General features: G+C 37.9%; 1 protein-coding gene across 1 annotated transcript; it reads right to left on the bottom strand.

The window, feature by feature from the left end:
• Positions 1-1152: 1152 nt before the first annotated feature.
• On the bottom strand, positions 1153-27274 carry rap2ab (RAP2A, member of RAS oncogene family b). The gene is made up of 3 exons (XM_056463424.1): positions 26961-27274; positions 25723-26685; positions 1153-5265 (listed from the first exon to the last, which is right to left on the bottom strand). Exons 2-3 carry the CDS (start codon positions 26034-26036, stop codon positions 5028-5030), a joined length of 552 nt encoding a protein of 183 aa, XP_056319399.1. The 5' UTR covers positions 26037-26685; positions 26961-27274; the 3' UTR covers positions 1153-5027.
• Positions 27275-27977: the final 703 nt, after the last annotated feature.

The following is a 27977-nucleotide window of genomic DNA, read 5'->3' on the forward strand; positions in this document are numbered from 1 at the left end:
GTGAACGCACGATGACTGAATAAGAATTGCTCTGTAATACCAAATGATCATAATACTAAAAAGACCAAACGACAATATAGAATTAAGAAAAGATTATTATTATTATAATAATATCATATACCCTAATGATTAAATAAACAGAAAGGAAATTAAAAATATCCTCATAAACTCTAATAACAGATTTGGTAGCCTGTGACTCTCCTGAGAAAAGTATGATGAAATGACTTTGCGTATTATTATTATTATTAATATTCATTATTCTTCTCATTTTTGCTGAAAGCAGATGAATCGAGGGATATTTCGACCAATAATAAAGTACAAACCGATTAAGCCGTCGCTATATTTGCTCTCCTCCATGTGTTTTTGTACAACATTCACAAGGCTGACTGCATTATTATGATTATTCCTGCTCCAAAATATCATGACATTAATAATCACATCTAGTACAGGCTTCAAAATTAGTGCACACTTTCCACAAACAGGGTGCAGCATGGAGACTTTGTCTAAACTCGATATTATATGAGCCGCTTTATGTTATGTTAATAACAACAAAAATGCATGCAAATATTTTTTATGTAGAATAATAAAAAAATAATAATATCAATTTAATAGAAATCAATTGAACTAATATTGCTGATTTATTAATCAAGACTTCTGATGTGTGGCAGACCAAAATCATCATTTTAAAGGGTCTTTACTGACATCTTATGTGTGTGTTAATAAAAGCACTACCTACTTTCACTACCGAGTTAATTTTGATGTTTATTGCTTTAAAAACAGCCCATATAGAAATCTGATCTATGGCAATATATGCAAACCACATATATGACATACAAGTTCATGTGTCAAAATATATGTCATTTATATACGTGCTGTATATGCAACATATATGACATATTTTTGCGTACACAATGTGGCTTAGTGGTTAGCACTGTCGCCTCACAGCAAGAAGATCACTAGTTCGAGCCTCAGCTGGGTCAGTTGGCATTGCTGTATGGAGTTTGCATGTTCTCACCGTGTTGGTGTGGGTTTCCTCCGGGTGCTTTGGTTTCCCACACAGTCCAAACACATGCGCTATAGGGGAACTGATGAACTAAATTAGCCGTAGTGTATGAGTGTGTGTGAATGAGTGTGTATGAGTGTTTTCCAGCATTGAGCTGCAGCTGGACGGGCATCCGCTGCGTAAAACATTTAATGGAATAGTTGGCGATTCATTCCGCTGTGGCGGCCCCTGATGAATAAGGGACTAAGCCGAATTAATGAATATATGTTCAAATATATTATTTATAATTTTATATTTACAGCTGAAATCAATATTCAAATTATGCAATGTTAATTTTTTTATTTCCCTATAGAGCTTTTTAACAGACAGAAGATTTATAAACATTTTTAAACATCATAGTTCATTTCTAATAACTATTTGACGACATTACATACTCTTTTATTAGTTCTTTTGCATTATACTAGTATTGACTAAGCTTAACTTCATATTTGTTTTAAAATATTGTTTTATTCAAACTAAAAGAAAAAGACTTTCTCCAGAAGAAAATATAATAGGAAATACTGTGATGAATGTGGGGAATATTTGAAAAACAATTCAATTTCACATGAGGGCTAATAATTTTGTCTTCAGCTGTATGTTCATTCATTTTCCTTCGGCTTAGTCTATATTTCAGAGGTCACCACAGCAGAATAAACCGCCAACTATTTCAGCATATGTTGTAAACAGCGGATGCCCTTCCAGCTGCAACCCAATACTGGGAAACACCCATACACACTCATTCACACACACACGCATACACTACAGCCAATTTAGTTAATCCAATTCACCTATAGCGCATGTGTTTGGACTGTGGGAGAAACCGGAGCGCCCAGAACATGCAAACTCCACACAGAGCTCACACAGCGGGGACTCGAACCAGCAACCTTCTTGCTATAAGATGACAGTGAGTCACAACACCGCTCCTTTATGTTCATAAATGTCCACACATCAGATTTCAGCATGAAGACCCTTTCTGTGGAAAGTGTTGATAGTGTTTCATAGCAAATATTTTCCCACCCGATTCAAAGCTTCACAGTCTATTATCCTAAAGCAAATCCCATGATTGTTTTACTACATTATTACAAAATACATAATTCAGTAATTGCAACATTCTATATCGAGGTGCTAATTAAAAACCACAACATAATCAGCGGAATATTCCCAGCAGTTTCATAAATCAAAACAGACACAACAGACGTTACAAAAGAAAAGTGCTTCTCAGCATCCTATTTGGCTTCCGCAAAGAAAACGTCTCTCAAAAAAGCCGTGGATCCGCAAGTGAAACTCCCAAACGTCTCTCAGCGTCACACTGGAAGAACAAAAACTAGCTCATTCTGGCTCTTTATTAATGGCAGTTTAAGACATCAGGTTCTATATGTGCAAACTAAACGGCGAAGTCAACGCAAACAGCCTCAAAACTCAGAATGATCGTGTTCAAAACATGCGGGGAAACCAAAGACTCGAGTATGGTGCATTTTCAGATCCCCTTTGACCTTTTTTTTAAGTTACATACAGTGTGTATGCTAATTGTTCATCATAGTTGCAACACAGGCACATCGGAAAATACAGGCTTCAGCCTACATATTTGTGAAACTGCAAAAAAAAAAGTGCTTTATCATACGTTTGACTGCATTTTCAAGGTAAAATGAACACTAGGGGGCGGTGTGATGCCAACAACTTTTGTTCCTTTTCATACCAATGATATTTACAGGACATATTATTGACAAATACATGATTATTTTTGTGCAGTTCTTTGCACAACAACATGCGAACAACAACTTAACGTCGTCTATGATTTGTAATGAATACGTTTGCGTCATCTATTTATTTCTGTATGAACAACCTTTCTAGCTCAGTTTTCTCATAGCTCACTCTGAAGGATGTGTTTGAGTCTGGTGAAGCAGACAAAAGAGATTTAAGCAATGTAAAACCAAGGTAGAACTACATGGTCGCGGTGCACTTTTCTCTTAAGTTTGCTTTTGAAAACACTATTGGTTGAGTTTAGGGAAGGAATTAGCTCAGTGATTCGCTAGCTGATCTGTATGACAAGCCCCACCTTCTCCTGAACGTGTACAAGCAGGACGTGTATCTGAAACGTGCAACAAAACACACTAATGGATTTCAAATTTGCTCAAATGTAGACAGCGCCCTCTAGTGGATTTGTCATCTGAAACGTGCAATAAAATGTACCCGGAGCAATGTATTTTACACTTCGCAAAATATGTAGGCTGAGACACGTATTTCCAATGAGCCTTGTGTTATTAAGGCGTTTACACACTAAAGAAGGCTGTGTTTGTGATTGGTTTTAAAGGTGTCGGGTCATAAGCAGGAATGTAGTAAACTCAATTTCCAGGAGCTCAATGGATGCTGTAGGGAAACTTTTCCCCTACTTTTGTTTGCACAAATTTTACTATTGATAATCCATCCCCAATGAAATTCAAAAATGTGCAGGGTTGCTTAAAGAGTTAGTTCATCCAAAAACTGAAGTAATCCCATGATTTACTCACCCTTAAGGCATCCTAGATGTATATGACTTCCTTCTTTCAGTCGAATCCAGTGAAAGTTAGTAAGCGAAAATTATATTGGCTTTTCCAGCTCTAACAAAGCACATCCATCCATAATACAAAGTTCCTTATATGACTTTGGGGCATAAATAAAGGTCTCCTGAAGTGAATCCATGCACTCAAAACCTAAATAGTATTTTTGTCTAACTTCTGGTCTTCTTCTCCTTCTTTTGAGGTGTATTTCTTGAGGACAGGAGTGTGTTTTCCGATCTCTTGAGTGTAAAGTGCATGCTCAGTGAAAAGAGACAGAAAACAAAAGGGTTTATCCAGATTGAAATATGGATTTTTTCTTACAGAAATTCACCCACTGGAGCCATGTGAGGCACTTTATTATGGATAGATGTGCTTTATAGGACTTCTTTTGGACTACTGATAATAAACAGACACTCTCTGCCAATGTAGAGCTGGAACAGCCCAATATAATTTTCACAATAACTTTGACTGGATTCAAATGAAAAGAAAAAGTAAATCACATACATCTAGGAAGCCTTTTTTTTGGGTGAACCAACTCATTAGGCTTCTTTTTTCAACTTTTGTTTTGTGAAACCTTCCTGAACTCATGCATTTTTCATCTACTGTAGTCTCTGCAATGCTTCATTCTCATTGAAATCAATGGATATGTAGCAGAATCTACAGTGTCTATGCAAATAATTATGCAATCAGAATTATTAGATTTGCAGCCTCAACTACAAGTAACATTTTCATTATTTCTGCTTGCAAGACTTTCCCGTTCTGTTTTTTTAATGAATGTTTTTGTAATTTACCATTGAAATCAATGTAATTTCTGCATTCCCAAAGCTTTAATTTTCAAATGTTTTGTTCGCACAGCTTTCCATGCATTTTTTCTTTCACATTTTTGCAATGCACCATTCTGAATGAAATAAATGGATTTGTTGTGATGCAAAAGTTAGGCTTCCGAGCTAAACGTTTGTCCTATTCCCATTGAAATCAATGGATTTAAAATCATCTACAAGTTACATTTCCCCACCTTTTGTTTCCACGCCTTGTGCAAACCCATGTAAAGTTTCACCAGTTTCTCTGAGTGTTGCGTAAAATGACAATTCAACCTTTCCTTGACACAGCTTTCACAAATCACTGCAGTATTCGTTTTCATTTCATCATTCACTCCCATTGAAATCAATGGATTTGAAAAGTTACGTTTTCTCAACCATTTACACTGCACCATTCCCATTAAAATCAATAGACTAGAAGAGATTCCTAAAAGTTCTAGTTTTAATTTTTAGGATCATTTTCGCACGTGCATTTCTCACCTACATCTTCTCAAAGCACCATTCCTGTCATAATGGCTGTATCTGCAGCGTTCTGTAGTGTGTAAACGCTGTTCACATGTGCGTGACGTGTATTAGAACGGATGCAGCACTTCCGCGATGACCTCCATGTTGTTTCCTGATTGCGAGGGGTTATTGTATATTGCAGGAGGAGCAGCACGGGTCTTCTTTATCCGGCTGAGAAGCGTAGTCCATCTGCCTGACGATCTCCGAGAACAGTTCGTCCACCATAGTCTTGCTCTTGGCCGAAGTCTCCATGAACGGACAGCCCCACTCCTCAGCCAGAGCCTGACCCTCGCTTGACGAAACCTCGCGCTCGTTGTCCAGGTCCACCTTATTGCCCACCAGAATCACAGGCACGCGCTCATACCTGCCAATGAGCATCACATGAGAGTAAGTAAAAAAGTTTAAAGTTTTAAGTTTAAAACATTACTTTAAACATTAAATGACAATTCCAAGGTGAAATGTGGCATTTCAGCACCAAACTCAAGAAGCAACAGTTGTTTCCGAACAGGTTTCCTTAATTGACACTTTTCACATTTCCGGGTTTCTCAGCATTGAAGTCGTCATAGTTGGTAAACTTAGAGCGCAGTGAATGGGAGAGAATAATATATCATTTTTATACAATCCTATTTGCTGAAATAACAAATAAAAAACTCCAGGATGGTGTTCGCAAGACTTTCAGAAAAAGGAATAAAATATTGTAAGCCTGATAATAGCGGCCAGAGGAGAGAATAATGTTAAATTTACTGTCCCGCCCCCATACACTCTGCATTACACACACCTCACACAAGCGGCAATACGTTTGTAATTTGATGCAAAGATGATATAATACATATATAAACACATATAAATGATCATACGTTTAAAAAAATCTTAATAATTTTTAATCTTTAATAATTAATATTAAAAACTTTCAAGGGTTTAAGATGCTGATGACCATTAAACGCGTCTTGCGAAAAGGGTCTGTAGTTCTATTGCTCCTGTCTGCTATTGGTCATGCTAACAGCCAGGCTCCGCCTCCAAACTCAAGTGATTGGTTGATTTAACAGCTGACGAAAATAAAATGTTTTAAAATTGTTACAACGTTTACTAGCGACTGAGCTATAGTGACTGTAAACATTTGATCAAATATTGTTCATCATATATTTTTATTAATAAAATCAGTAATTTAATTGAATGTAATTAATGTTACACACACACACACATACACACACACACACACACACAACTGCACTGCTTTTCTGTATTATCACCAAATTCAAGAAGTTACAGTTGTTTCCGAACAGGTTTCCTTAATAGTTCTATTGCTCTTGTCTGCTATTGGTCAGGCTAAGAGCCAGCCCCGCCCCATGCTCATGTGATTAGTTGACTCAACAGCTGACAAAACTAGAATGTTTATTAAATGTTACCATTTTACTAGCCACTGATCTATAGTGATTGTGAACATATTTAATCAATTATTTTATTATAAAATAAATCTCTATTTTAAATAAATGTAATTCATGCAACGGCATTATTTTTCTGCATATTTAATGCACATTTATAATGTACATGAATTATTTTCTCCTAATATAATTTAAGCCATTATTAGGAGAAAATAATGGCTTAAATTATCCTGTGCTTTCACACATACACACACAATTGCTCTGCTTCTCTGAACGTATACCTTATATTTTCATGGAATAATTGCTCACTCAATTGTTTAAGCATGCGCAATCGTCTTGATAAATGTGACCATCTTTTTTTGAAAAATATTATTCTGCAAAATCTTTTCCCAGTGATGGGTTACAGCTGGAAGGGCATCCGCTGCGTAAAAACATGCCGAATAAGTTGGCGGTTCATTCCGCTGTGGCGACCCCAGATTAATAAAGGGACTAAGCCGAAAAGAAAATAAATATATGAATGTTTGTATTACAAAAAATACAATTACTCTGCGTCTCTGAACTGATTTATAGAGAACTGTTAATCTGTGTACAGTATTTAAGTCAAGTATATTATAAGTAACTAATTAAATGACCTAAAATGAACAGTAATTACAGTAACAAGCTACTTTATATCTCATTACACCCAATACTGCCAACATGTAAAGTGTTTTTGAACCATAATATAGTAAAGAGTACTGTACTGTATAAATTATAGTATTTACAACACTTTGTTGAATGCTACGGCATACTATAGTATTAACTGTAGTGAACTGACAAACTAATAAATACTATTGTATACTTTAGGTTTTACTACAGTTAACTGTGGTATGTTGTAGTGTAATATATGCTATAGTTGTATAAAGTATCGGGTCATTTGTTTATATAACTACAGTTGTTGTGTTACCATATACAGAATCACCGCAACAGATTAATTCAAGTACTTCATTATAGTATGCTGCAATATTATTATAGTATGATTCTAGAATGGATGGACGATGGGAATAAAAGAATGGATGGAGAATTTGATAAATAGAAAAATAAACAGATGGATGATGGGTGGATGATATGTAAAATGATGGGTGGATACAGAGACAGTTAGGCATGATGGATGGATGGATGGATGGATGATGGAAATAAAAGAATGGATGGACAATTTGATAAATAGAAAAATAAATAGATGGATGAAGGGTGGATGATATGTAGAATGATGGGTGGATACAGAGACAGTTAGGCATGATGGATGGATGGATGGATGGATGGATGATGGAAATAAAAGAATGGATGGACAATTTGATAAATAGAAAAATAAATAGATGGATGATGGGTGGATGATATGTAGAATGATGGGTGGATACAGAGACAGTTAGACATGATGGATGGATGGATGGATGGATGGATGGATGGATGGATGATGGAAATAAAAGAATGGATGAAGAATTTGATAAATAGAAAAATAAATAGATGGATGATGGGTGGATGATATGTAGAATGATGGGTGGATACAGAGACAGTTAGGCATGATGGATGGATGGATGGATGGATTAGGGAAATGAAAGAATGGATGAAGAATTTGATAAATAGAAAAATAGGATGACGGGTGGAAAATATGTAGAATAATGGGTAGATACAGAGGCAGGTAGACATGATGGATGGTGATGGAGGGATGGAAAAAAATGGAAGATTTGATGGATGGATGGATGGATGGATTAGAGAAATGAAAGAATGAATGGAGAATTTGATAAATAGAAAAATAGGTGGATGATGGGTGGATGATATGTAGAATGATGAGTAGATACATAGGCATGATGGATGGATGGATGGAAGGAAATTGATGAAACAGAAAAATAACTAGATGGATGATGGGTGGATGATATGTAGAATGATGGGTAGACACACAGGCATGATGGATGGTGATAGATGGATGGATGAATTACGGAAATAAAAGAATGAATGGAGAATTTGATAAATAGAAAAAAAGATGGATGATGGGTGGATGATATGTAGAATGACGGGTAGATACAGAGACAGGTAGGCATGATGGATGGTGATGGATGGATGGATGGATGAATGTAAAGTAATGGAAGATTTGATGGATAGATGGATGGATGGATGGTGATGGAGAGATGGAAAAAATTGAAGATTTGATGGATGGATGGATGGATGGTGATGGAGGGATGGAAAGAAATGGAAGATAGGAATGGATGGATGGATTAGAGAAATGAAAGAATGGATGGAGAATTTCATAAATAGAAAAAAAAGATGGATGATGGGTGGATGATATGCAGAATGACGGGAAGATACAGAGACAGGTAGGCATGATGGATGGTGATGGATGGATGAATGGAAAGTAATGGAAGATTTGATGGATGGACGGTTGGATGGATGGTGATGGAGAGATTGAAAAAAATGGAAGATTTGATGGATAGATGAATGGATGGTGATGGAGGGATGGAAATAAATGGAAGATTGGAATGAATGTATTAATTAGAGAAATGAAAGAATGGATGGAGAATTTGATAAATAGAAAAATAGGTGGATGATGGGTGGATGATATGTAGAATGATGAGTAGATACATAGACAGGTAGGCATGATGGATGGATGAATGGATGGAAGGAAAGAAATTGATGATTTGATGGATTATGGAAATAAAACAATGGATGGACAATTTAATAAACAGAAAAATAACTAGATGGATGATGGGTGGATGATATGTAGAATGATGGGTAGATACAGAGACAGGTAGGCATGATGGATGGTGATAGATGGATGGATGGATGGATGAATGTAAAGTAATGGAAGATTTGATGGATGGATGGTGATGGAGGGATGGAAAGAAATAGAAGATTTGAATGGATGGATGGATTAGAGAAATGAAAGAATGAATGGAGAATTTGATAAATAGAAAAAAAAGATGGATGATGGGTGGATGATATGTAGAATGACGGGAAGATACAGAGACAGGTAGGCATGATGGATGGATGATGGATGGATGGATGGATGGATGGATGGATGGATGAATGGAAAGTAATGGAAGATTTGATGGATGGATGATGGAAATAAAAGAAGGATGGAGAATTTGATCAATAGAAAAACAAACAGACTACAAATAGACACATTTCCATCCTGTCCCCTGATGTAAGCAGTGCCTACAGTAGTGCACACAGCTGTAACCCCAGTAGTATGTTAGCGTGTGATTGTGAACACAGTAAATGTCAGTAAGCGTGTTTGATGTGATCAGACGTGACTGTGTCCAGCATTATTAATGAAGCACACAATAAGAGCTGATTCAGACTGCTGTGTGGTGTGTGTCAGGTCTGCAGGTGTGAATGTGTGTGGGAGGAAAGCAGAACAGATGAAATGTCACCCGCCGCCGCTGCATGGAGAAAAAACACTATTTATAGTCAGAGAGACAGCAGGGACGCCTGCAGTCTGAGAGTTTGTGTCACATCCATGAACATATGCTGGATCTATGATCACAGTCACACATCTGACAGAGCAAAACACACACTTTCAGCTGCAAACATGTGTGTGTGTGTGTGTCTGAGTGGAAGAGTTACAGTGGAGTTCATTGTTATTGTGATATGGTGTACATTGGGATTGTACACGTTTAATGAAGCAGATGTTAATGTGACTAAACTTTTTCTAGTTTGATGATTACAGATGATAACAGCCTTCTGAGCTGACTATTATGCACAGAAGGCCCCTACTGGGTCATATCTATCAGCTGATAACCGCTGATAACGCCCATTCAACCGAGTGATAACGTTCGAAACGGCTGCACATGCGCTATAGGTGAATTGAATAAACTAAATTCGCAGTAGTGTGTGTGTGTGTGTGTGAATGAGAGTGTATGGGTGTTTCCCAGTACTGAGTTGTGGCTGGATGGGCATCCGCTGCATAAAACATATGCTGGAATAGTTGGTGTTTCATTCCGCTGTGGAGACCCCTGATAAATAAGGGACTAAGCTGAAGGAAAATTAATGAATGAATTTTTAGACATCCTTTAAACACACAATGTTGGGCACTTGGTGGCATTTTCCAAAACGTCGTCCATGCATTATCATCTTAATGTCATGCTGATTAAAATAATTTAATACGGTGACAAGAGAGCAAACAGAGCAGCTCTAGTTAAGTGACTGTAATTAGGCCGCAGTTTAACGAAGCGCGAGCCTTCATGAGCCTCAGCATCTATTAGTGGATCAGTGAAGTGTGAGAAACGACACTCAAACACATGAAAAACCCCAGCGAGCAGTCAAACGTCTGACTGCAGATCAGACTGAACACATGCATCACTTACTGACACTCAAACCCACCACTGACAATATAAATCAATGCATCAGATATACAGTTACAGTCAAATTATTAGCCCTCCTATTTCCCAATTGATGTTTAACAGAGGTGGCTCAGTGGTTAGCACTGTCGCCTCACATCAAGAAGGTTGCTGGTTCGAGTCCCGGCTGGGCCAGTTGGCGTTTCTGTTGGCGTGGAGTTTGCATGTTCTCTCCGTGCTGGTGTGGGTTTCCTCCACTGTCCAAACACATGCACTACAGGGGATTTGATAACTAAATTGGCCGTAGTGTATGTGTGTATATGGGGGTTTCCCAGTAGTGGGTTGCGGCTGGAAGGGCATCCGCTGCGCAAAACATATGATGGGATAGTTGGCGGTTCATTCCGCGGTGGGGACCTCTGAAATGAAGACTAAGCTGAAGGAAAATGAACGAATGTTTAACAGAGCAAAGAATTTTCACAGTATTTCCTGTAATATTTCTTCTTCTGGAGAAAGTCTTATGCAAGTATGCAATTTGTGCATGTGTGTGTGAAAACGAAACATTCTGTAGTGCATTTGTCTCGCTACAATCCAACTCGCTCTTTAAGGTCTCAAAACTCAGGGCTTCTGGTAGTACCTAGAATAGCAAAGTCGAGTAAAGGAGGTCGAGCCTTCTCATTTATGGCTCCTAAACTCTGGAATAGCCTTCCTGATAACGTCCGAGGCTCAGACACACTCTCCCAATTCAAAACTAGATTAAAGACCTATCTGTTTAGTAAAGCATACACTTAGTGCACCACTAAGGGGGCTTCCACACAGGTTCTGCATCTTGTTGATATACACTGTGAACAGCAGCTACGCTAATTACTTTCTTTATTCTCCATTTCCACCTGGGGTTACTCTTCCCGAGGCCCTCAGACTATGCAGAGTCACTGATTCGATCCAAGACCAACGACGAGATGATCCCAAGGTTTCCATATCCTGGACCAGGCCGTATCCTGAGCAGCTACTGTGATGGTCATGGAGGAGTGGAGAACATGAGACTGATTCCTGTGACGCTCCAGAGACAGACGAGTCTTCGCTGAGGCCAGCTTCCAGCCTCCGCCACTGAGACTGCAGCTCTGCACAAGACGTTTGGCCAGCGGAGAAATTAAAATGGTCATGCCCAACTGAGCCTGGTTTCTCTCAAGGTTTTTTTTCTTCACTTCCGCCATTAGTGAAGTTTTTTTTCCCTCTTCGCTGTCGCCTCTAGCTTGCATGGTTCAGGATCTGTAGAGCTGCGCATCGTTGGATTTGCTCTTCAATATTTGGACTCTCAGTAGTGATTATTAAACCACACTGAACTGAGCTCAACTGAACTGAACTTAAACACTACAAACTGAACTACACTGTTCCTATTTACTGTGACCCTTTATGTAAAGCTGCTTTGACACAATCTACATTGTATAAGCGCTATACAAGTAAAGGTGAATTGAATTGAATTGAATTTAGTTATTGTTTACAGCCATTTGGAGATTTCAGACATCACACAGTAGACATCCTCATCTTCTCATCAGTGATGTGAAGTCGAAACTGTTTCTCAGTCATTGCGTCTAACTATTTTGGACATCTTCCTGGACTCTTGTAATGCTTCCAGACGGTTTGCTGCGCTTATAAAGCGCCCATGTCTTGAGGTTGTTCAGTATGATGTGATTTAGCTTCTATGTGCGATTTGATTGGACTGAAGAATCACAGGACTGATTAATCTCCACAGACCAGAAAAAATACAGTAGTGATTGCAGGTTGACAGAAAATAGTGGAGTAAAAGTACAGATACAGCACTAAAGATGCACTCAAGGCAATGTAAAAGCATGCATCTTTACAATTACTTAGTAAATTACAACTCCTGAGGAAGAACTCACAGTCATTTGAGTATTTGTGGTATTTTTACACCACTGGAGAGAACTTATTGATCCAATACAAGATTCGCTCAAGATGTACAAATCGTAGAAGAGCGACCCATCACTACTGCACATATACAGTCTCAGACGGCGTTCTCTAAACTCAACGGCCTCCAGATCTCAGTCGTGAGTGAAAAGAGCTCAGTGTGACTGTGATTGATGACCGAGAGAGTGAAACTTCAGTGTTTTTCTGTCCGTCTGTCCAACAGTGTTTCTCTGTCCAGCACTAAAGGCCTCAGAAACGCTTCGACCCCTTAAACAATTCAACATTTCTGCACAAAAACAGATGCGATTCTCCGGAGGCCCTGCTGAAGCGCTGCATGCTGGGACACTTTTGGACAGAAACACCGGTCGGCCACATGAGAGAAACAAAGAAACCTTAATCAAAACAAAAAGCCGAATGTTTGTTTCCTGAAGTTTGCCAACATAAAAAAAGGCCTGTGTGAAATTAAAAGCAGAATTGGCTGAATCAGCTCCAGAATGAACAAAACACAAGGATCTGGATGGAAACGAATTGATTTATAAAGACCAAGAATAAAGTTTCAACTAAATGAAAGTAACTGTTTTGAAGGACATGTGGGAGAATAATCCTATATATCTATATCTATACATCTTACCGGCAATGTGTGAAATCCGTCATATAGAATACCAATAGGACATGTATTCACCTTAGTCTTCCTGTATGAGAAGTCTGAATCTTTTAGACTCAAGACTTCCGCTCTCATTCACTTCTATTCATTTTTAGATGTTAAAAACTGATGTTTTCTTATTATATTATTCTATTTTGTCTGTATAATCATGAACAAACTTGTTTGTAGAGCAAGTAGTTTGACCATTTTCTGACGTTTATTATTCCTAGTTATTTCTCCCATAGGCATCTGAATCTGAAGCTCTAAAACAATCGTATAATCAAGCGCACTTCCTCATTGAAGAATAAGGTCAATAGAATGCCTAAAACCGAACGTCAGCATATGAAATGATTGCTACTTTATACATTACCTTCAGGCACTCTATAAAATGCTAAGTTGCCGTGTGGCAAAGTATGTAACTGGTCTACCCCTGGCATTTTTCCAGCCACTGATGTTGGCGGTGGCGCTTGGGTTTGATGATGGCGATCGAAGCATGTGAGTGTTGAATGTTATTGTAAGACAGCATATTGCTGGTACGTGGTTCCACTACCACATCACAGACAATACTAATACTTCAATCTCAGTTCTGCTGTCATTGTTTTTCTGGTAAAAACATCATGTGCTTTATTTCCTATTCCTTGAACTGTAAAATATGTAATGATGAATAAAGGCTCTTGTTGTGCTCTTCTGACACTTTGCCTAAATTATACTTGTCATTCTATTGACCTTATTCTTCATGTACGAGCGGGCGCAGTCATTGGAATCGAGACTTAGGCTCGAGACTTCCGCTCTCATTCACTTCCATTCATTTCTAGATGTTAAAAACAGCTCGTTCTGCTGCTTGATGCTGCAAACTGATGTTTTCTTATTATTTTATACTGCTTTCTCTGTATTGTCGTGCAAACACAGTTTTTTGTAGAGCGAGTAGTTTGACCGTTTTCTGACGTTTAATATTCCTAGTCATTTCTCCCATAGGCAGCTGAATTGGAAGCTCTAAAACAATCGCATATACAAGCGCACTTCAGCATTGAAGAATAAGCTCAATAGAAAGGCATTGTATGCAAAATCTTTACCTAAAACTGATATTTCTTGTCTACAACCAGCAGGCTTCTATACATTTCCTAGGCATTTTGTACCGGGATTTCACACATTACCGGTAACATGTTTATATATATATATAAATATTAATATAATATATATATATTAATAAATATACAAATATTTTAACGAGTGTATTTTTAGCTTTAGTTTACATTTTTTTCTACTATTTTGAATCTTTAAAAAATATTGGTGAAAAATACAAATATTATTTTTAAAATGGATTTTTATCAATTTAAATATTTATATATATAGGGCATCACGGTGGCGCAGTGGGTAGCGCAACTGCCTCACAGCAAGAATGTGGCTGGTTCCAGCCTCGGCTGGGTCAGTTGCCACTGGGTAAGCTAAATTGTTCATAGCGTATGTGTGGATGTTTCCTAGTGATGGGTTGCAGCTGGAAACATGCGCTGGATAAGTTGGCGGTTCATTCCTCTGTGGGGACCCCTGATTAATAAAGGGACTAAGCCAAAATGAAATTGAATGAATATATATATATATATATATATATATATATATATATATATATATATATATATATATATATATATATATATATATATTATTAATATACTATTATTATTATTCTACTATTGTTAATAAAAATTAAAAGTGTTAATTTAAAATAAAAGTAAATGTTTTTAATTATAACAGACTGAAAAAACGTTGAATGTGCTATTATTATTATTTGTTGAAATTAATTTATTTAAATAATAATAATAATAAAAATATTAATAATGAAAAAATGGGAAGGTGCAAAAGAAATACAGCAAAGAATAAAAAAAGAAAAATAATATAAAAATATCATTGAAAAGAATAGATCTGTGAGAGATGCACATTTATAATCATAATAAATGATCAACAGCACCCTGCACTGATATGAATAATGATTCATTCACTGACTCAACACTCAAAAAGACTCACAGTTCACCATCTACTGCTCAAATAAAGTAGTTCATTCATTTCCCTTCAGCTTAATCTCTGTCAGATATCACCACAGCGGAATGAACCACCAACTATTCCAGCATATTCCAGCATATGCAGCGGACTCGAACCAGCAACCTTTATGCTGTGAGGCCACAGTGCTAGCCACTGAGCCACATAACACTGAACGAACACTGAACAAATCTTTTGAGTGAACAATGATTCGAATCACTGTAATAAATCATAAACAATGGCATAACTGTGGATCAACTATTACTTTAAAACACTTCAGTAAATGAAAAGAGCAGATGACAAAAGGGGCCGATCTGTAAAAGAAATGAGACTCGAACACAACACAGAATCCCTGAGCTCATGAAAATGCTGGAGTTAAATCAAACAAAATGTGGAAAAGCATCAAACCAGACCAATTTTCAAGTCATGCAACATTGATAAAGGCCTCCGAGAGCCGAGAAACACAAACGAAGACGGATGAGCTGAAGCCGATCTTTATCTTCAGCAGCTCAACACAAAGCCTGAGCGTGAGCATCGGTTTATAAACATCAACAGAGCTTTAGTCAGACCACAAACAACACTGCATTAACTCTTAAAGCAAGAATACTTTCTGTTAGGCTTCATATGCAATCCACAGGTACAGATGAAGTCAGAATTATTAGCCCCCTGTATATTTCCGCTCAACACATTTCTAATCATAATAGTTTTAATAACTAATTTCTAATTACTGATTTATTTTCTCTTTGCCATGATGACAGTAAATAATATTTTAGATATTTTCATGATCGCATTCAGCTTAAAGTGGCATTTAAAGGCTTAACTAGGTTAAGTTAGGGTAATTAGGCAAGTCATTGTATAACAGTGGTTTGTTCTGACAATCAAAAACAAATATAGCTAACGGGGCTAATAATATTGACCTGTACATGGTTTTTAAAAAATTGTAAATAGCAAATGCGCTATGACCACTGACTCTTAAAGGGAATGGGAGATGAGACTCTGATTGGTTTATTCTCAAAACACACCTAAAACTCATTAAGAGAATAAGCTCAACCCTGTTAGACCATGTGCGGCAGAGCAGAGTGTATTTTTCCATCCCTGAGATAGCAAAAGTGGATTCGGATACGCCCTAATGTAGTGTTCCTGTGCTTCAGACTTTGTGCCTAGATTGTTAAAATAGATTCCATTGAGTTACTCCCCAAAAAAGTAGCTAGTTGCGTTACTTAGTTATTTTGTATGGTAAGTAATGCCGTACGTTAATTTTGAGTTACTTTTTATTTCCAGGATTTGATCTCTTTTAGAACTTGTTTTTTTTCTTGCTTTTTTAATAGAGGAGCTCTGCAATAAACATTGCACTGTATATCCAGCCTGATCTCACGAGAAAACGTAAGTATTTTACGTTTTGTCAGTTTAGTAGCTAATTCGTACGAATTCGTACGAGTTCAGTCGTACAAAATTGTAAGATTTTAAAAAGGAGGCGTGGCACCTAACCCCACCCCTAAACCCAACCGTCATTGGGTATGAGCAAATCGTACAAAATTGCACGAATTAGATCGTACGAATTCATACGAATTAGCCACTTAAGCAAAAAGTTACGAAATGCCGTGAGATTGTGTTGGTATAACCTACATTTACCTTTAAAAAAACACATCAAAAATAATATTTTAGGATGATGTTATCTGAGAACTTTCTGACCCCAGAGCTCTACATGCTGTTTATAAAAATGATTGAAAGTTTAAAGCAATGTGTTTACTACTTTTGTACTATTTGTCTTAAGTAAAATCACTGTCCATTGAGACTATAATCCCCTTTTCCTTTTCTTCGATGCGTTCAAAATAGTGAGCACATTCTCTCATTGACTGCGCGATTCATTGTTATTACTTTCACATTTATTTTTTAAAAGCTAATTAATTCAACTAAAACTAAAAAGTACCTCAAATATTATAACTCATTTTTTAAATCGTTATTTTACTCGTTATTTAGAAAAGTAATATTATTATGTTACTAACGTCATTTGTAATGCATTACTCCAAACACTGGTTACTGTAAATATTTGTAAATATAAAATGCATAAAGACATTTTTAGTTACATGAATTCATTCATTTTCCTTCGGCTTAGTCTCTTATTTATCAAGGGTTGCCACAGCGGAATGAACCCCCTACTATTCCAACATATGATTTACGCAGCGGATGCCCTTCCAACTGCAACCCAGTACTGGGAAACACCCATACGCTCTCACATTCATGCACACACTCATACACTAAGACCAATTTAGTTCCTCAATTCACCTATAGCGCATGTGTTTGGACTGATGAGGGAAACCAGAGCACCCGGAGGAAACCCACACCAACACAGGGAAGAACATGCAAACTCCACACAGAAATGCCAACTGACCCAGCTGAGACTCGGACCAGCGACATTCTGGTGTAACCCGTCCACATGGACGCGAGCGGTCAGCTGGTGAGCACTAAAAGAAACAGAAGCCCCGTAGCGTTCGCTTTAAAGATGAAATACAGCCATATGTAGTTCTGGCTACATAATTTGCGCTCTCCAGAAATGTGTACGGGGATTCGTTTTCACAGTGAGCCTGTGTTGATCATTTCTCACAGCAGAGATCATTACACATCTCCTTCTGATTCACTTGATTAAGCATTTAGACACTAATTAGTATCATTTTAACACATTTCCCAGTATGAAAATGCTTCTCGGAGACTATGTGAAAGTGCACAGACTGTGTGTGTGGGACGCGTCAAGTCTATGTGTGTGTGTGAAACACCTGCTGCAGCTAAATTGAATATGTGTGTGTTTTAATCTAAATTGATTAGAGAGTGTTTAGCATGAGACGTGAAGCCGCGGATGGACGCCACTAATGCACTTGTGATGTTTCTTTGGCTTCCACCACACCAGCAGCAGCACAATCTCATTTAGATTTCGGTGAGTGTGCAAATGTGAGCTGTAGTTTTGATCCGCCGTCTCAGCATGAACCTGCCTGCTTCTTAAAGCAGATTAACAACCTGTGCCAGAGCTTTACACACATTCTGCTGCTTCTGCCGTAAAACGCTGCCAATTCAATTCATAACGCCAGAGATAAAACTCAATACATGTACAGTTCAAGTCAGATTTATTCTCCCTCCTGTGAGTTTCTTTTCAAATATTTCCTGAATTATCTTTAACAGAGCAAGGAAATGTTCACAGTATGTCTGATAATATTTTTTCTTCTGGAGAAAGTCTGATTTGTTTTATTTCGGCTAGAATAAAAGCAGTTCTTAATTTTTTAAAACCTTTTTAAGGTCAAACTTATTAGCCCCTTCAAGCTATATTTACATATAGAACAAACCACTGTTGTACAATGACTTGCCTAATTACCCTAATTAACCTAGTTAAGCCTTTAAATGCCACTTTAAGCTGAATACTAGTATCCTGAAGAATATATTATGTGCAGTCATCATGGCAAAGATAAAAGAAATCAGTTATTAGAAATGAGATTAAAACTATAGGGCTCCATTTTAATGATCTATGCACAAAGTCTAAAGCGCAGGGCGCAAAAACATTAAGGGTGTGTCCGAATCCAATTTTGCTATTTTAGGGACGGAAAAATACAGTCTGTGCCGGGTTGTGCTTATTCTTTTAATGAGTTCTGGGTGTGTTTAGAGCATAACATGCATTATACCAATCAGACTCTCATCTCCCATACCCTTTAAGAGCCAGTTGCGTCGTGCCATGGTGCATTTGCTATTTACATGGTGGACTTTGTAAGTGTAAAAACTGAACGCTTCACTAGCGAGAAAACAGTTAAACAGAGCATCTGCAGCGCGAGGATAAAGAACGAGGCTCCTCCATTCGGCCACTTTACTTTCTCTTTACTTTTTCTCTTTACTCCTTTACTTTCGTAGATAAGGAAACAGTGTTGCACACTCCACTGAAGACATCCATTAGCCTACATGTTTAATTTAGTTTGTAAAGCGCAAAGATTTGTTTCAAAACCATTTCTAAATTTAGTTCTAATCTCCAGCAAAGGAATAAACAAACAATAATAATGAAGTTTGGTCAAAAACCTGAGTTATATCCAAACACACGTCCTGTTCTTATGCCTAGGCCCACGTGGAATCTGTGCGCCAGAATTCTGCCGATTTTTAGCCCATCATTGATTCTGTTTATTTACTTGAGTGAATGTGTGTACATCTATATTTAATCAGTTTTTTTATTAATTTCAGTAATATTACTGACTAATAAGAAAATATTGATATGATTTATGTACAATGCAGTTTGTACACTAATATTTTCTGTCTTTTAGTAGATATATTATATAAAAGACTTGATTTGTTTACCAAATAAAGTGGATCTAATTAGATTTCCATTGTATCATACTTTAAGGTTTTAGTTACTCCTTAAAGATACTCCCAAAATCATTTCGCATAAATCCGCAGATTTATTTTATTTTTTAAACGGCTGAATGTTTTGAATGAGATGCTATAATGGCGGGATGAATTTCGGAAGAATGAATGTAGCAGAAGCCATGCTATTCTATTGCATTTTTTCTATTTATTTCTTCAGGTAGTGCACTAGGATTTATGCTGCACCCACAAGTAAACATTATGTGGAACATTAGTGTTATCTTATTGAGTCCTTGTTATTTGCAGTGGTGTAAAGTAACTAATTACAAATACTCAAATGACTGTAACTGAGTAGAGGTTTTCTCAGAAGTTGTAATTTAATAAGTAGTTTTATAAATGTGTACTTTTACTTTCCCTTGAGTGCATTTTTAGTGCTGTATCTGTACTTTTACTCCACTACTTTCCTTCAACCTGCGGTCACTACGTTTTTTTTGTCTATGAGGATTAGAAAAATCAGTCCTGTGATTCCAATCAAATCACACACAGAAGGTAAATCGCATCATAATGAACTACCTCAAGACATGGGCGCTTTATACTTGCAGCAAACTGTTTGGAAGTGTTTAAAGTGTCCAAGAAGATGTCCAAAATCTCTACACACATTGACTCAGAGACTGTCTAGATGCATGTCACTGATAACAAGATGACGAATGTTTACTGTATGATGACCGAAATGGCTTTAAACTCCCAGCAGGCACAAAACCTCAACATGATGTGAGAGTGAAGTCATGGGGATGTTGCATTATGTTTAGAAATGAAAATGGTGTTGACATCAGAACTCAACGTCAGGCCTACATCCAACCTAAAACCAATCAAATATCAACGTCTAATGATTTTACAGCTTGACATTGTGTGGACGTTACCACCATTGACATTTATCAGACGTTGGATTTTGGTCGCCATACCTGATGAATAAATGTCAGTATTTGATGTCAATATGATGTTGGTTTTAGATGTTGGCTCGACGTTGGATTTTGGTCACTTTCTAACAACCTAAAATCGACCAAATATCGACGTCATTATTGGACATCAAAATAACATTGTCCTCAGACGCTGGCTAGACGTTGAATTTTGGTCACCTGATGTCACAGCCTAAATCTAACCTAATATTAACGTCTTACGATGTTGTGTGCCTGCTGGGCAATCACTAGATGCACTACAGAATGTTACGTTTACACACATCTACAAAGTACATGTAAACGCATCAGCTTTTAACAGCGTAATACTCACTACTCTTGAGTACTTTTGAAAGGTCTACTCTTTACTCATACTTTGAGTAATATTTACAACAGATGCTTTTACTCTACTTGCACTACATATGTAGCCAACTAATGGTACTTATACTTGAGTATGAATTTTCAGTACTCTTTCCACCACTGGTTATATGGCATGCTTACAGTATAAGAAAGTGTCTGGTGCATATGAAGAGTAGGTGTGTAATGCACCGTATGTGGAAAATAAGCTGTTTTTAAACCCTAAACAGCATGAACACATCACATTACAGCAAATACACACAATAATCTATCTTTACCAACATGCTATAACCGATTTACTACACATGTTACAAAATATAGGCAGCTTTGCATTTAAAAACAGTCATATTACTGCATGCAAAACTCACGAAGCTGTCAGGGAATTGAGCTCACGATTGTGTCATGATTTGCTTACTGTGGTAAAGTGGCCATTTACTGTGACATCACCTGAATAAATAAAGCTCTTTGCTAGCACTCCTGTTCACAGTGATATCATCATACAATACTCCAGGGTGCTCCTGATATTAAAATGCACGGGTTACTGTATTTCTCACGACACATCTGAATAGACGGCAAATGCCAGAAGACGATGTGGGAAAAAGTGCCTAAATAAGAGCTTTTAAAGGCGTCTCTGGTTGAGGATCTGACGGGATAATTCAGGCCTTTCAGGTTGCACCGCTGCATCTTTTGTCTCTGCGTGGCGTTTAATTGTTTCTGTAGGTCGGGTTCATGAAGGCAGTGTGTTCAGAGCTCTTTTAAGAGCTAGTGTGGAAAACACACACACAAACAATGCAGCATCTGTTTCTAGGCCTTAGGTTAAATTATGGAATGATTATAATAGACGCGGCCTCCCATTGGACATTATTAACACACGCTGCTGTTTCACTCCACACTCACTCAAGTGTTTCCATCTTGGAAAACCTCAGGAAAGTTTTGTATTTATGGATTTATTCGATGCATTTTATTCTAGTTAAGTAATTTAAATCTTGCTTAGCACTTTTTCTTTACACACAGCTGGGAAATATAGTTGAAGTCAGAATTATTAGCCCCCCCTGAATTATTAGCCCCCCTCTGTTTAACTGAGAGCAGATTTCTTCAACACATCATAATAGCTTTAATAACTCATCTCTAATAACTGATTTATTTTCTCTTTGTCATGATGACAGTAAATAATATTAGACTAGATATTCTTCAAGACACTTCTATACAGCTTAAAGTGACTTTTAAAGACTTAACTAGGTTAACTAGGCAGGTTAGGGTAATTAGTAGGCCCACACGGAATCTGCGCGCGCAGAATTCAGCAGATCTTTAGTCCATCAATAATTCTGTTTATTTACTTGAGTAAATGTGTGTAAATCTATATTTATTCAGTTTTTAAATTAATTACAGTAATATTATTGAGGCGATGCAGTGGCGCAGTAGGTAGTGCTGTTGCCTCACAGCAAGAAGATCACTGGTTTGAGCCTCGGCTGGGTCAGTTGGCGTTTCTGTGTGGAGTTTGCATGTTCTCCCTGTGTTTGCGTGGGTTTCCTCCGGGTGCTCCGGTTTCCCCCACAGTCCAAAGACATGTGGTACAGGTGAATTGGGTAGGCTAAGTTGGCCGTAGTGTATGAGTGTGAATGAGTGTGTATGGATGTTTCCCAGAGATGGGTTGCAGCTGGAAGGGCATCCGCTGCGTAAAACATATGCTGGATAAGTTGGCGGTTCATTCCGCTGTGGCGACCCCAGTTTAATAAAGGGACTAAACCGAAAAGAAAATGAATAAATGAATGAATATTATTGACTAATATGGAAATGTTCATCTGATTTATGTACAGTGCAGTTTGTACAGTAATATTTTCTGTCTTTTAGATATATTATAAGAGAGACTTGCTTTGTTTACCAAATAAAGTGAATCTAATTGGATTTGCATTGTATACATTAAATAAAAGTTTAAAAGGAGTTATTTTTTATTTCACATATTAAGGTTTTAGTTATGATACTCCCTAAATAATTCAGCAGATTTTTAGCAGAAAAGGCAAAAAACACCTGCAGATTCCGTCTGGCCCTAGTAATTAGGCAAATTATTGTATAATGATGGTTTGTTCTGTTATATAAAAATATATAGTTTAAAGGGGCTAATAATTTTGACCATAAAATGTTTTTTAAAAAATTAGAAACTGCTTTCATTCTAGCCGAAATAAAACAAATAAGACTTTTTCCAGAAAAAAAAAATTATTATAGGAAATACTGTGAAAATTTCCTTGCTCTGTTAAACATCATTTGGGAAATATTTAGAAAAGAAGAAAAAATTCAAAGAGGGGCGAATAATTCTGACTTACACTGTAAGTATTGAACACGTCATCATTTTAAAAAAAAAACATCAAAAGCATATTTCTGAAGGTGCCGCTGACTTGAAATTTCTTACAGATGTTGGTAACCAAAGAAATCCATATATGCACAAAAAACAAATCTAATTAGTTTACTAATGAAGTTCTGTGTAATAAAATGAAACAACACAGGGAAAAAGTATTGAACACATGAAGAAAGGGAGGAGTAGAAAGATAGTGAAAGCCCAGACAGCAGCTGAAAGCAGTCCCTCAGCAACACCTGCTCTTCCTCAGTGTAAATGAACATCAGCTGCTTCAGTCCAACATCTACATTAGCAGGAGGGTGAAGCTGAAACCAGGGTGGACATTTCAACAAGACAATGATCCAAAACACAGCCAAGGAGACTCTCAGATGCTTTCAGAGAAAGAAAATCAAGCTGCAGAATGGCCCAGCCAATCACCTGACTTGAACCCAATAGAGAATACAGAATAAAGCTCAGATATGATAGACGAGACCCACAGGAGCATCTAGACTCTGTTGAAGTCTATGAGAAACTCACACCTGAGCAATGCATGTGACTTTATTCTCCATATGAGAGGTGTCTTTAAGCTGCCCTTAAAGCTTTTATATAAAGTATTAAACACATTTCAGTAGTTCAGCACTTTCTCCTTCTGTCACTTCATTGTTATTACACATGATGTTTTCAGATTTTTTTGTTTTGTTTCATCTTTATGTTTGTATTGTTTGGGTTTTCACCTAAATCTGGTTCAATTCCATGTCAACAGCTCCTTTAGAAATATTATTACCAGGAAAATAACATGACATGTTCAATACTTATTTCCACCACTGTACACAAGCATTTGTCATCTAATAACAGGTGTTTATTTGATATGGAATTACGTCTATGTCTCAGTTTTAGTTTTTAATAATGTTCTCACTCTAAAAGTTCAGCTCACTCAGAGAAAACTAGCTGCTTTTGAGATTGATAATGTGGTAATCACGGTAAAGCTAAGATCATTCTGTGTACAACAGTTCATAACCATATCATTATAACATTTACAAACCAAGTATTGTGGTAGTAGCCTGGTAAAATGATGGTATCAATTGTTAATATCATGATACTTCAATGTTTACCATGGTACACGTCCACAAATGCAGTAACACATTATTTACTTTAGGATTGTTGCTTTTATCACACACTTGGTATTTTACTGTTCACCATGGTATAAGAACAAAGTACCAACATACAAAAGTTTCACTGCACTGCTATAATAAAGCATTAGGAAATGTACAGTAAGTGGGTATTTTGGCCTTGTACGATGGTGTTAGTGTATGATACTGTCATTTTACCATGGTACATTCCTTAAGATTGAACTGAAAGCAACAAACTAAAGAAATTGACATTTACCATGGTAAAGTTTCAAGTTTTGTGATAGTAGTATGCTATTTTATCATCGCACAGCTATAGTAATACATCAACAAATGTAAGTGGGTATTTTGGTCTTGTACCATGGTGTTAGTGTGAGATACTGTCATTTTACCATGGTACATTCTGTAAGATTGAGATTAAAGCAACAAACTAAAAACAACAAGTATTACCCCGTTTTAAGACAATTTACCATGGTAAATTTCCATGTTTTGTGATAGAAGTATGCTATTTTACCAGCTATAGTAAAACATTGAGAAATGTAAGTGGTTATTTTGATCTTGTACCATGGTGTTAGTGTATGATATTGTCATTTTACCATGGTACATTCTGTAAGATTGTGATTAAATGTTTTATGGATGTGCACCAAATACTGCAGTACCATGACATGAATAAAAAATGCTAAGTTATGATGTAGTAAGAGGTAGGTCCATAATATGGTCATTGTGGCAATATATGGCAATACAATGTTTTTAAGCATTTACCATGGTAAATTTCCAACCATCGCATTGCTATGTACAACATCCAGAAATGGTGATGGTGTATGATACTGTAATTTTACCATGATACAATCTGTAAAAATTAACCAATTAAACAAAATAATTCTACCATGGTACCATCTGGGAATGTTGGTCTTGTACCATGGTATTAGTGTAGGATACATTCACCATGGTACATTCTGTAAGATTGTGATTATATGTTTAATGGACATGTACCAAACACTGAAGTACCATGACATGAAAAAGAAACACAGTGGTGCCATGGAAAGTTATGATGTAGTAAGGGGTCGATCCATAATATGTTCGACCTACTAAAATGATGGTAACACAATTGAAATTTGAGTTGGCAATACCAACTACCATGGTAAATTTGGTAAACATGGTAAATACATGGTAAAACATCCAGGAATGTAAGAAACAATGGTGATGGTGTATGATACTGTAATTTTACCATGATACAATCTGTAAAAATTAACCAATTAAACAAAATCATTTTACCATGGTACCAGCTGTAAGTTTGAGATGAAAAGTTTATGGACGTGTACCGAATACTGAAGTACCAAAACACGGTGGTGTCTCTGACAGTTCTGGTTTCGCAAGAGACAAGTCCTGCTAAATGATAATCACACAGTGGTTCCACAAAGATCGTACCTCTTGACCCGGATGATCTGATCCCGCATGGGCTTGATGTCCTGGAAGCTCTGCTGGTTGACCAGGCTGTAGACCAGGATGAAGCCCTGCCCGTTCTTGATGTAGAGATCCCGCATGGACGCGAACTGCTCGGTCCCGGCCGTGTCCAGGATCTCCAGCACCGACGGCGATGAGTCCACCTCGATCTCTTTGCGGTAGAAGTCTTCGATGGTCGGGTCGTACTTCTCGATGAAGGTCCCGGTCACGAACTGCACAGTGAGCGCGGATTTACCGACCCCTCCGCTGCCGAGCACCACCACCTTATACTCGCGCATTGCGCCGCGAGCGGATCCGACGAGACGCGCGCGTTGTGGAGCCCAGCTAACAGCGGTCTGACTCGCCTTGAATACTGCAGAAGTGGAGCAGACGCGGAGCCATGGCTGACTGTATTACAACGCTCACCACAGAGACAAATAACACAGGCGCACAAAGAGCCAATGCGCGGACTTCATGGCATCTGCAAGCGCCTATTAGAGCCAGACATCTGCTTGAAGAAATAACCTCTAAAGACGCGGTGCGCGAGCATGTTCAGCTTGATAAAACGCGTAAAGATGAGCATTACGCGTCACGTCAGCGCGTCATTTGGAGAGCTTTAAGGATACTGCTGCATTCCTGAATAGGAGATGCACGCTATTCTGCATCTTCCAGCCTCCTCAACCGCCATACTCTCGGGTGGAGACCTTCTGAAGCCACGGATCACACATCGAGGATAGGAGTTTTGCTGCGGGATTGATGGATTGCGCGTTCAATGGGCGCTGTAAGCCACGCCTGTTGCTCTAAATAAGGCAATGTTGAGCGTTGTGGGCGGGACTTCCGCTTTTCGCATCAGCCGCGCGACCAATGGGAGGCGGTGCCAGAGAGCGTGTCAATAAACGAAGCTGGGATGCTGTTCCTATGGCAACAGCGCGTCGCCTGCATCAGCACCTGAAATAGAAAGCAACAGGGATGCGGCCATTGTGTGCACTGATGGAGGCTGCAAGTCTGCATCCCTTTAATCTGCAGTGCTTCAGATCCTTTCGCTCAGTGTGGCTCAGCTAGAAAGTCAACACTACAGCTGTCGGTTTGTACATGAAACATGTTGCTCGGGCAGCGTCGTCTTTCTTATCTAACACAAAGACATGCAAACATTGCTGCTGCACCTCCTTATGTAATCTACAGCCACATACACAGATGAGTGTGGGTTACGCAGAGCTTCTTACCTCTTAAATTATCCATCTCCACATGTGGAGGTCTGCAGGTTTCATTAGAGAGCGACAGCAGACGTGAATCTGGCTTGAGTTACATCAGTGGTAAATCATATCTATTATGCATCAGCAGTTCACTGGGTACACACACACACACACACACACACACACACATGGTTTGTAAGATACGTCATAATAAATGCACATAAATAACATTACATCCGTATATATATATTACACAGCCCAAAATGAATAATCAGTAACGCTTTAGTTTAGGTCTCAATCAGGGCCGGATTAACCAATAGGCATTATGGGTGCAGGCCCAGGGGCCCATGCGCACTTGGGGCCCCTGCGAGGGTCTAAAAATCCCGATTAAGTAGCGTCTATTTAGGCTAAGTGCAAATAGCGCACCACGTTGGAATGAGCTAGTTGAGTGATTCCCGCCTATCGCCGCTTGACTGATTGAGACAACATAACTAGAGCGCTACAGACCGCAGTGTAGCTTATAAAGCGCATGGCATTATGTTTTGACGTGACCGATCATGAATCCGGTTCGAATCCAGCGTCTGATGAACACGTCCATCTTCTTTCCCCCACTACATATCAGATTTTGCCTACTCTTCATCACGAGGAAGACGAGTAGGAATCATTAATAAGTGTGTGTGTGTATTATTGAGGACTCAGATTCAGAACTGGATTGGAGAGGTGTTATATTAGAATCATATGCATTATAAGTAGAAGTTAAACATTAAAAATACCCTTAAATATTCATTATTAGCTCTGCTTCTGTGAACGTGAACAAGTATATTAACATCCATTCATTCTCACTAGTTGCATTCGTGTTGTTTTCTTCAAAGTGTGCTTTAAATGCATCTTTGTAGACAAGAAATATATGTTCTGTATCATTTATTCATTTTCTTTTCAGCTTAGAGTCTTTATTAACCCAGGGTCGCCACAGTGGAATGAACCGCCAACTTATTCAGCACATGTTTTGTGCAGCGGATGCCCTTCCCATCTCTGGGAAACATCCAC

Source organism: Danio aesculapii, chromosome 1 (assembly GCF_903798145.1).
Source record: "Danio aesculapii chromosome 1, fDanAes4.1, whole genome shotgun sequence".
Taxonomy (NCBI): Eukaryota; Metazoa; Chordata; class Actinopteri; order Cypriniformes; family Danionidae; genus Danio; species Danio aesculapii.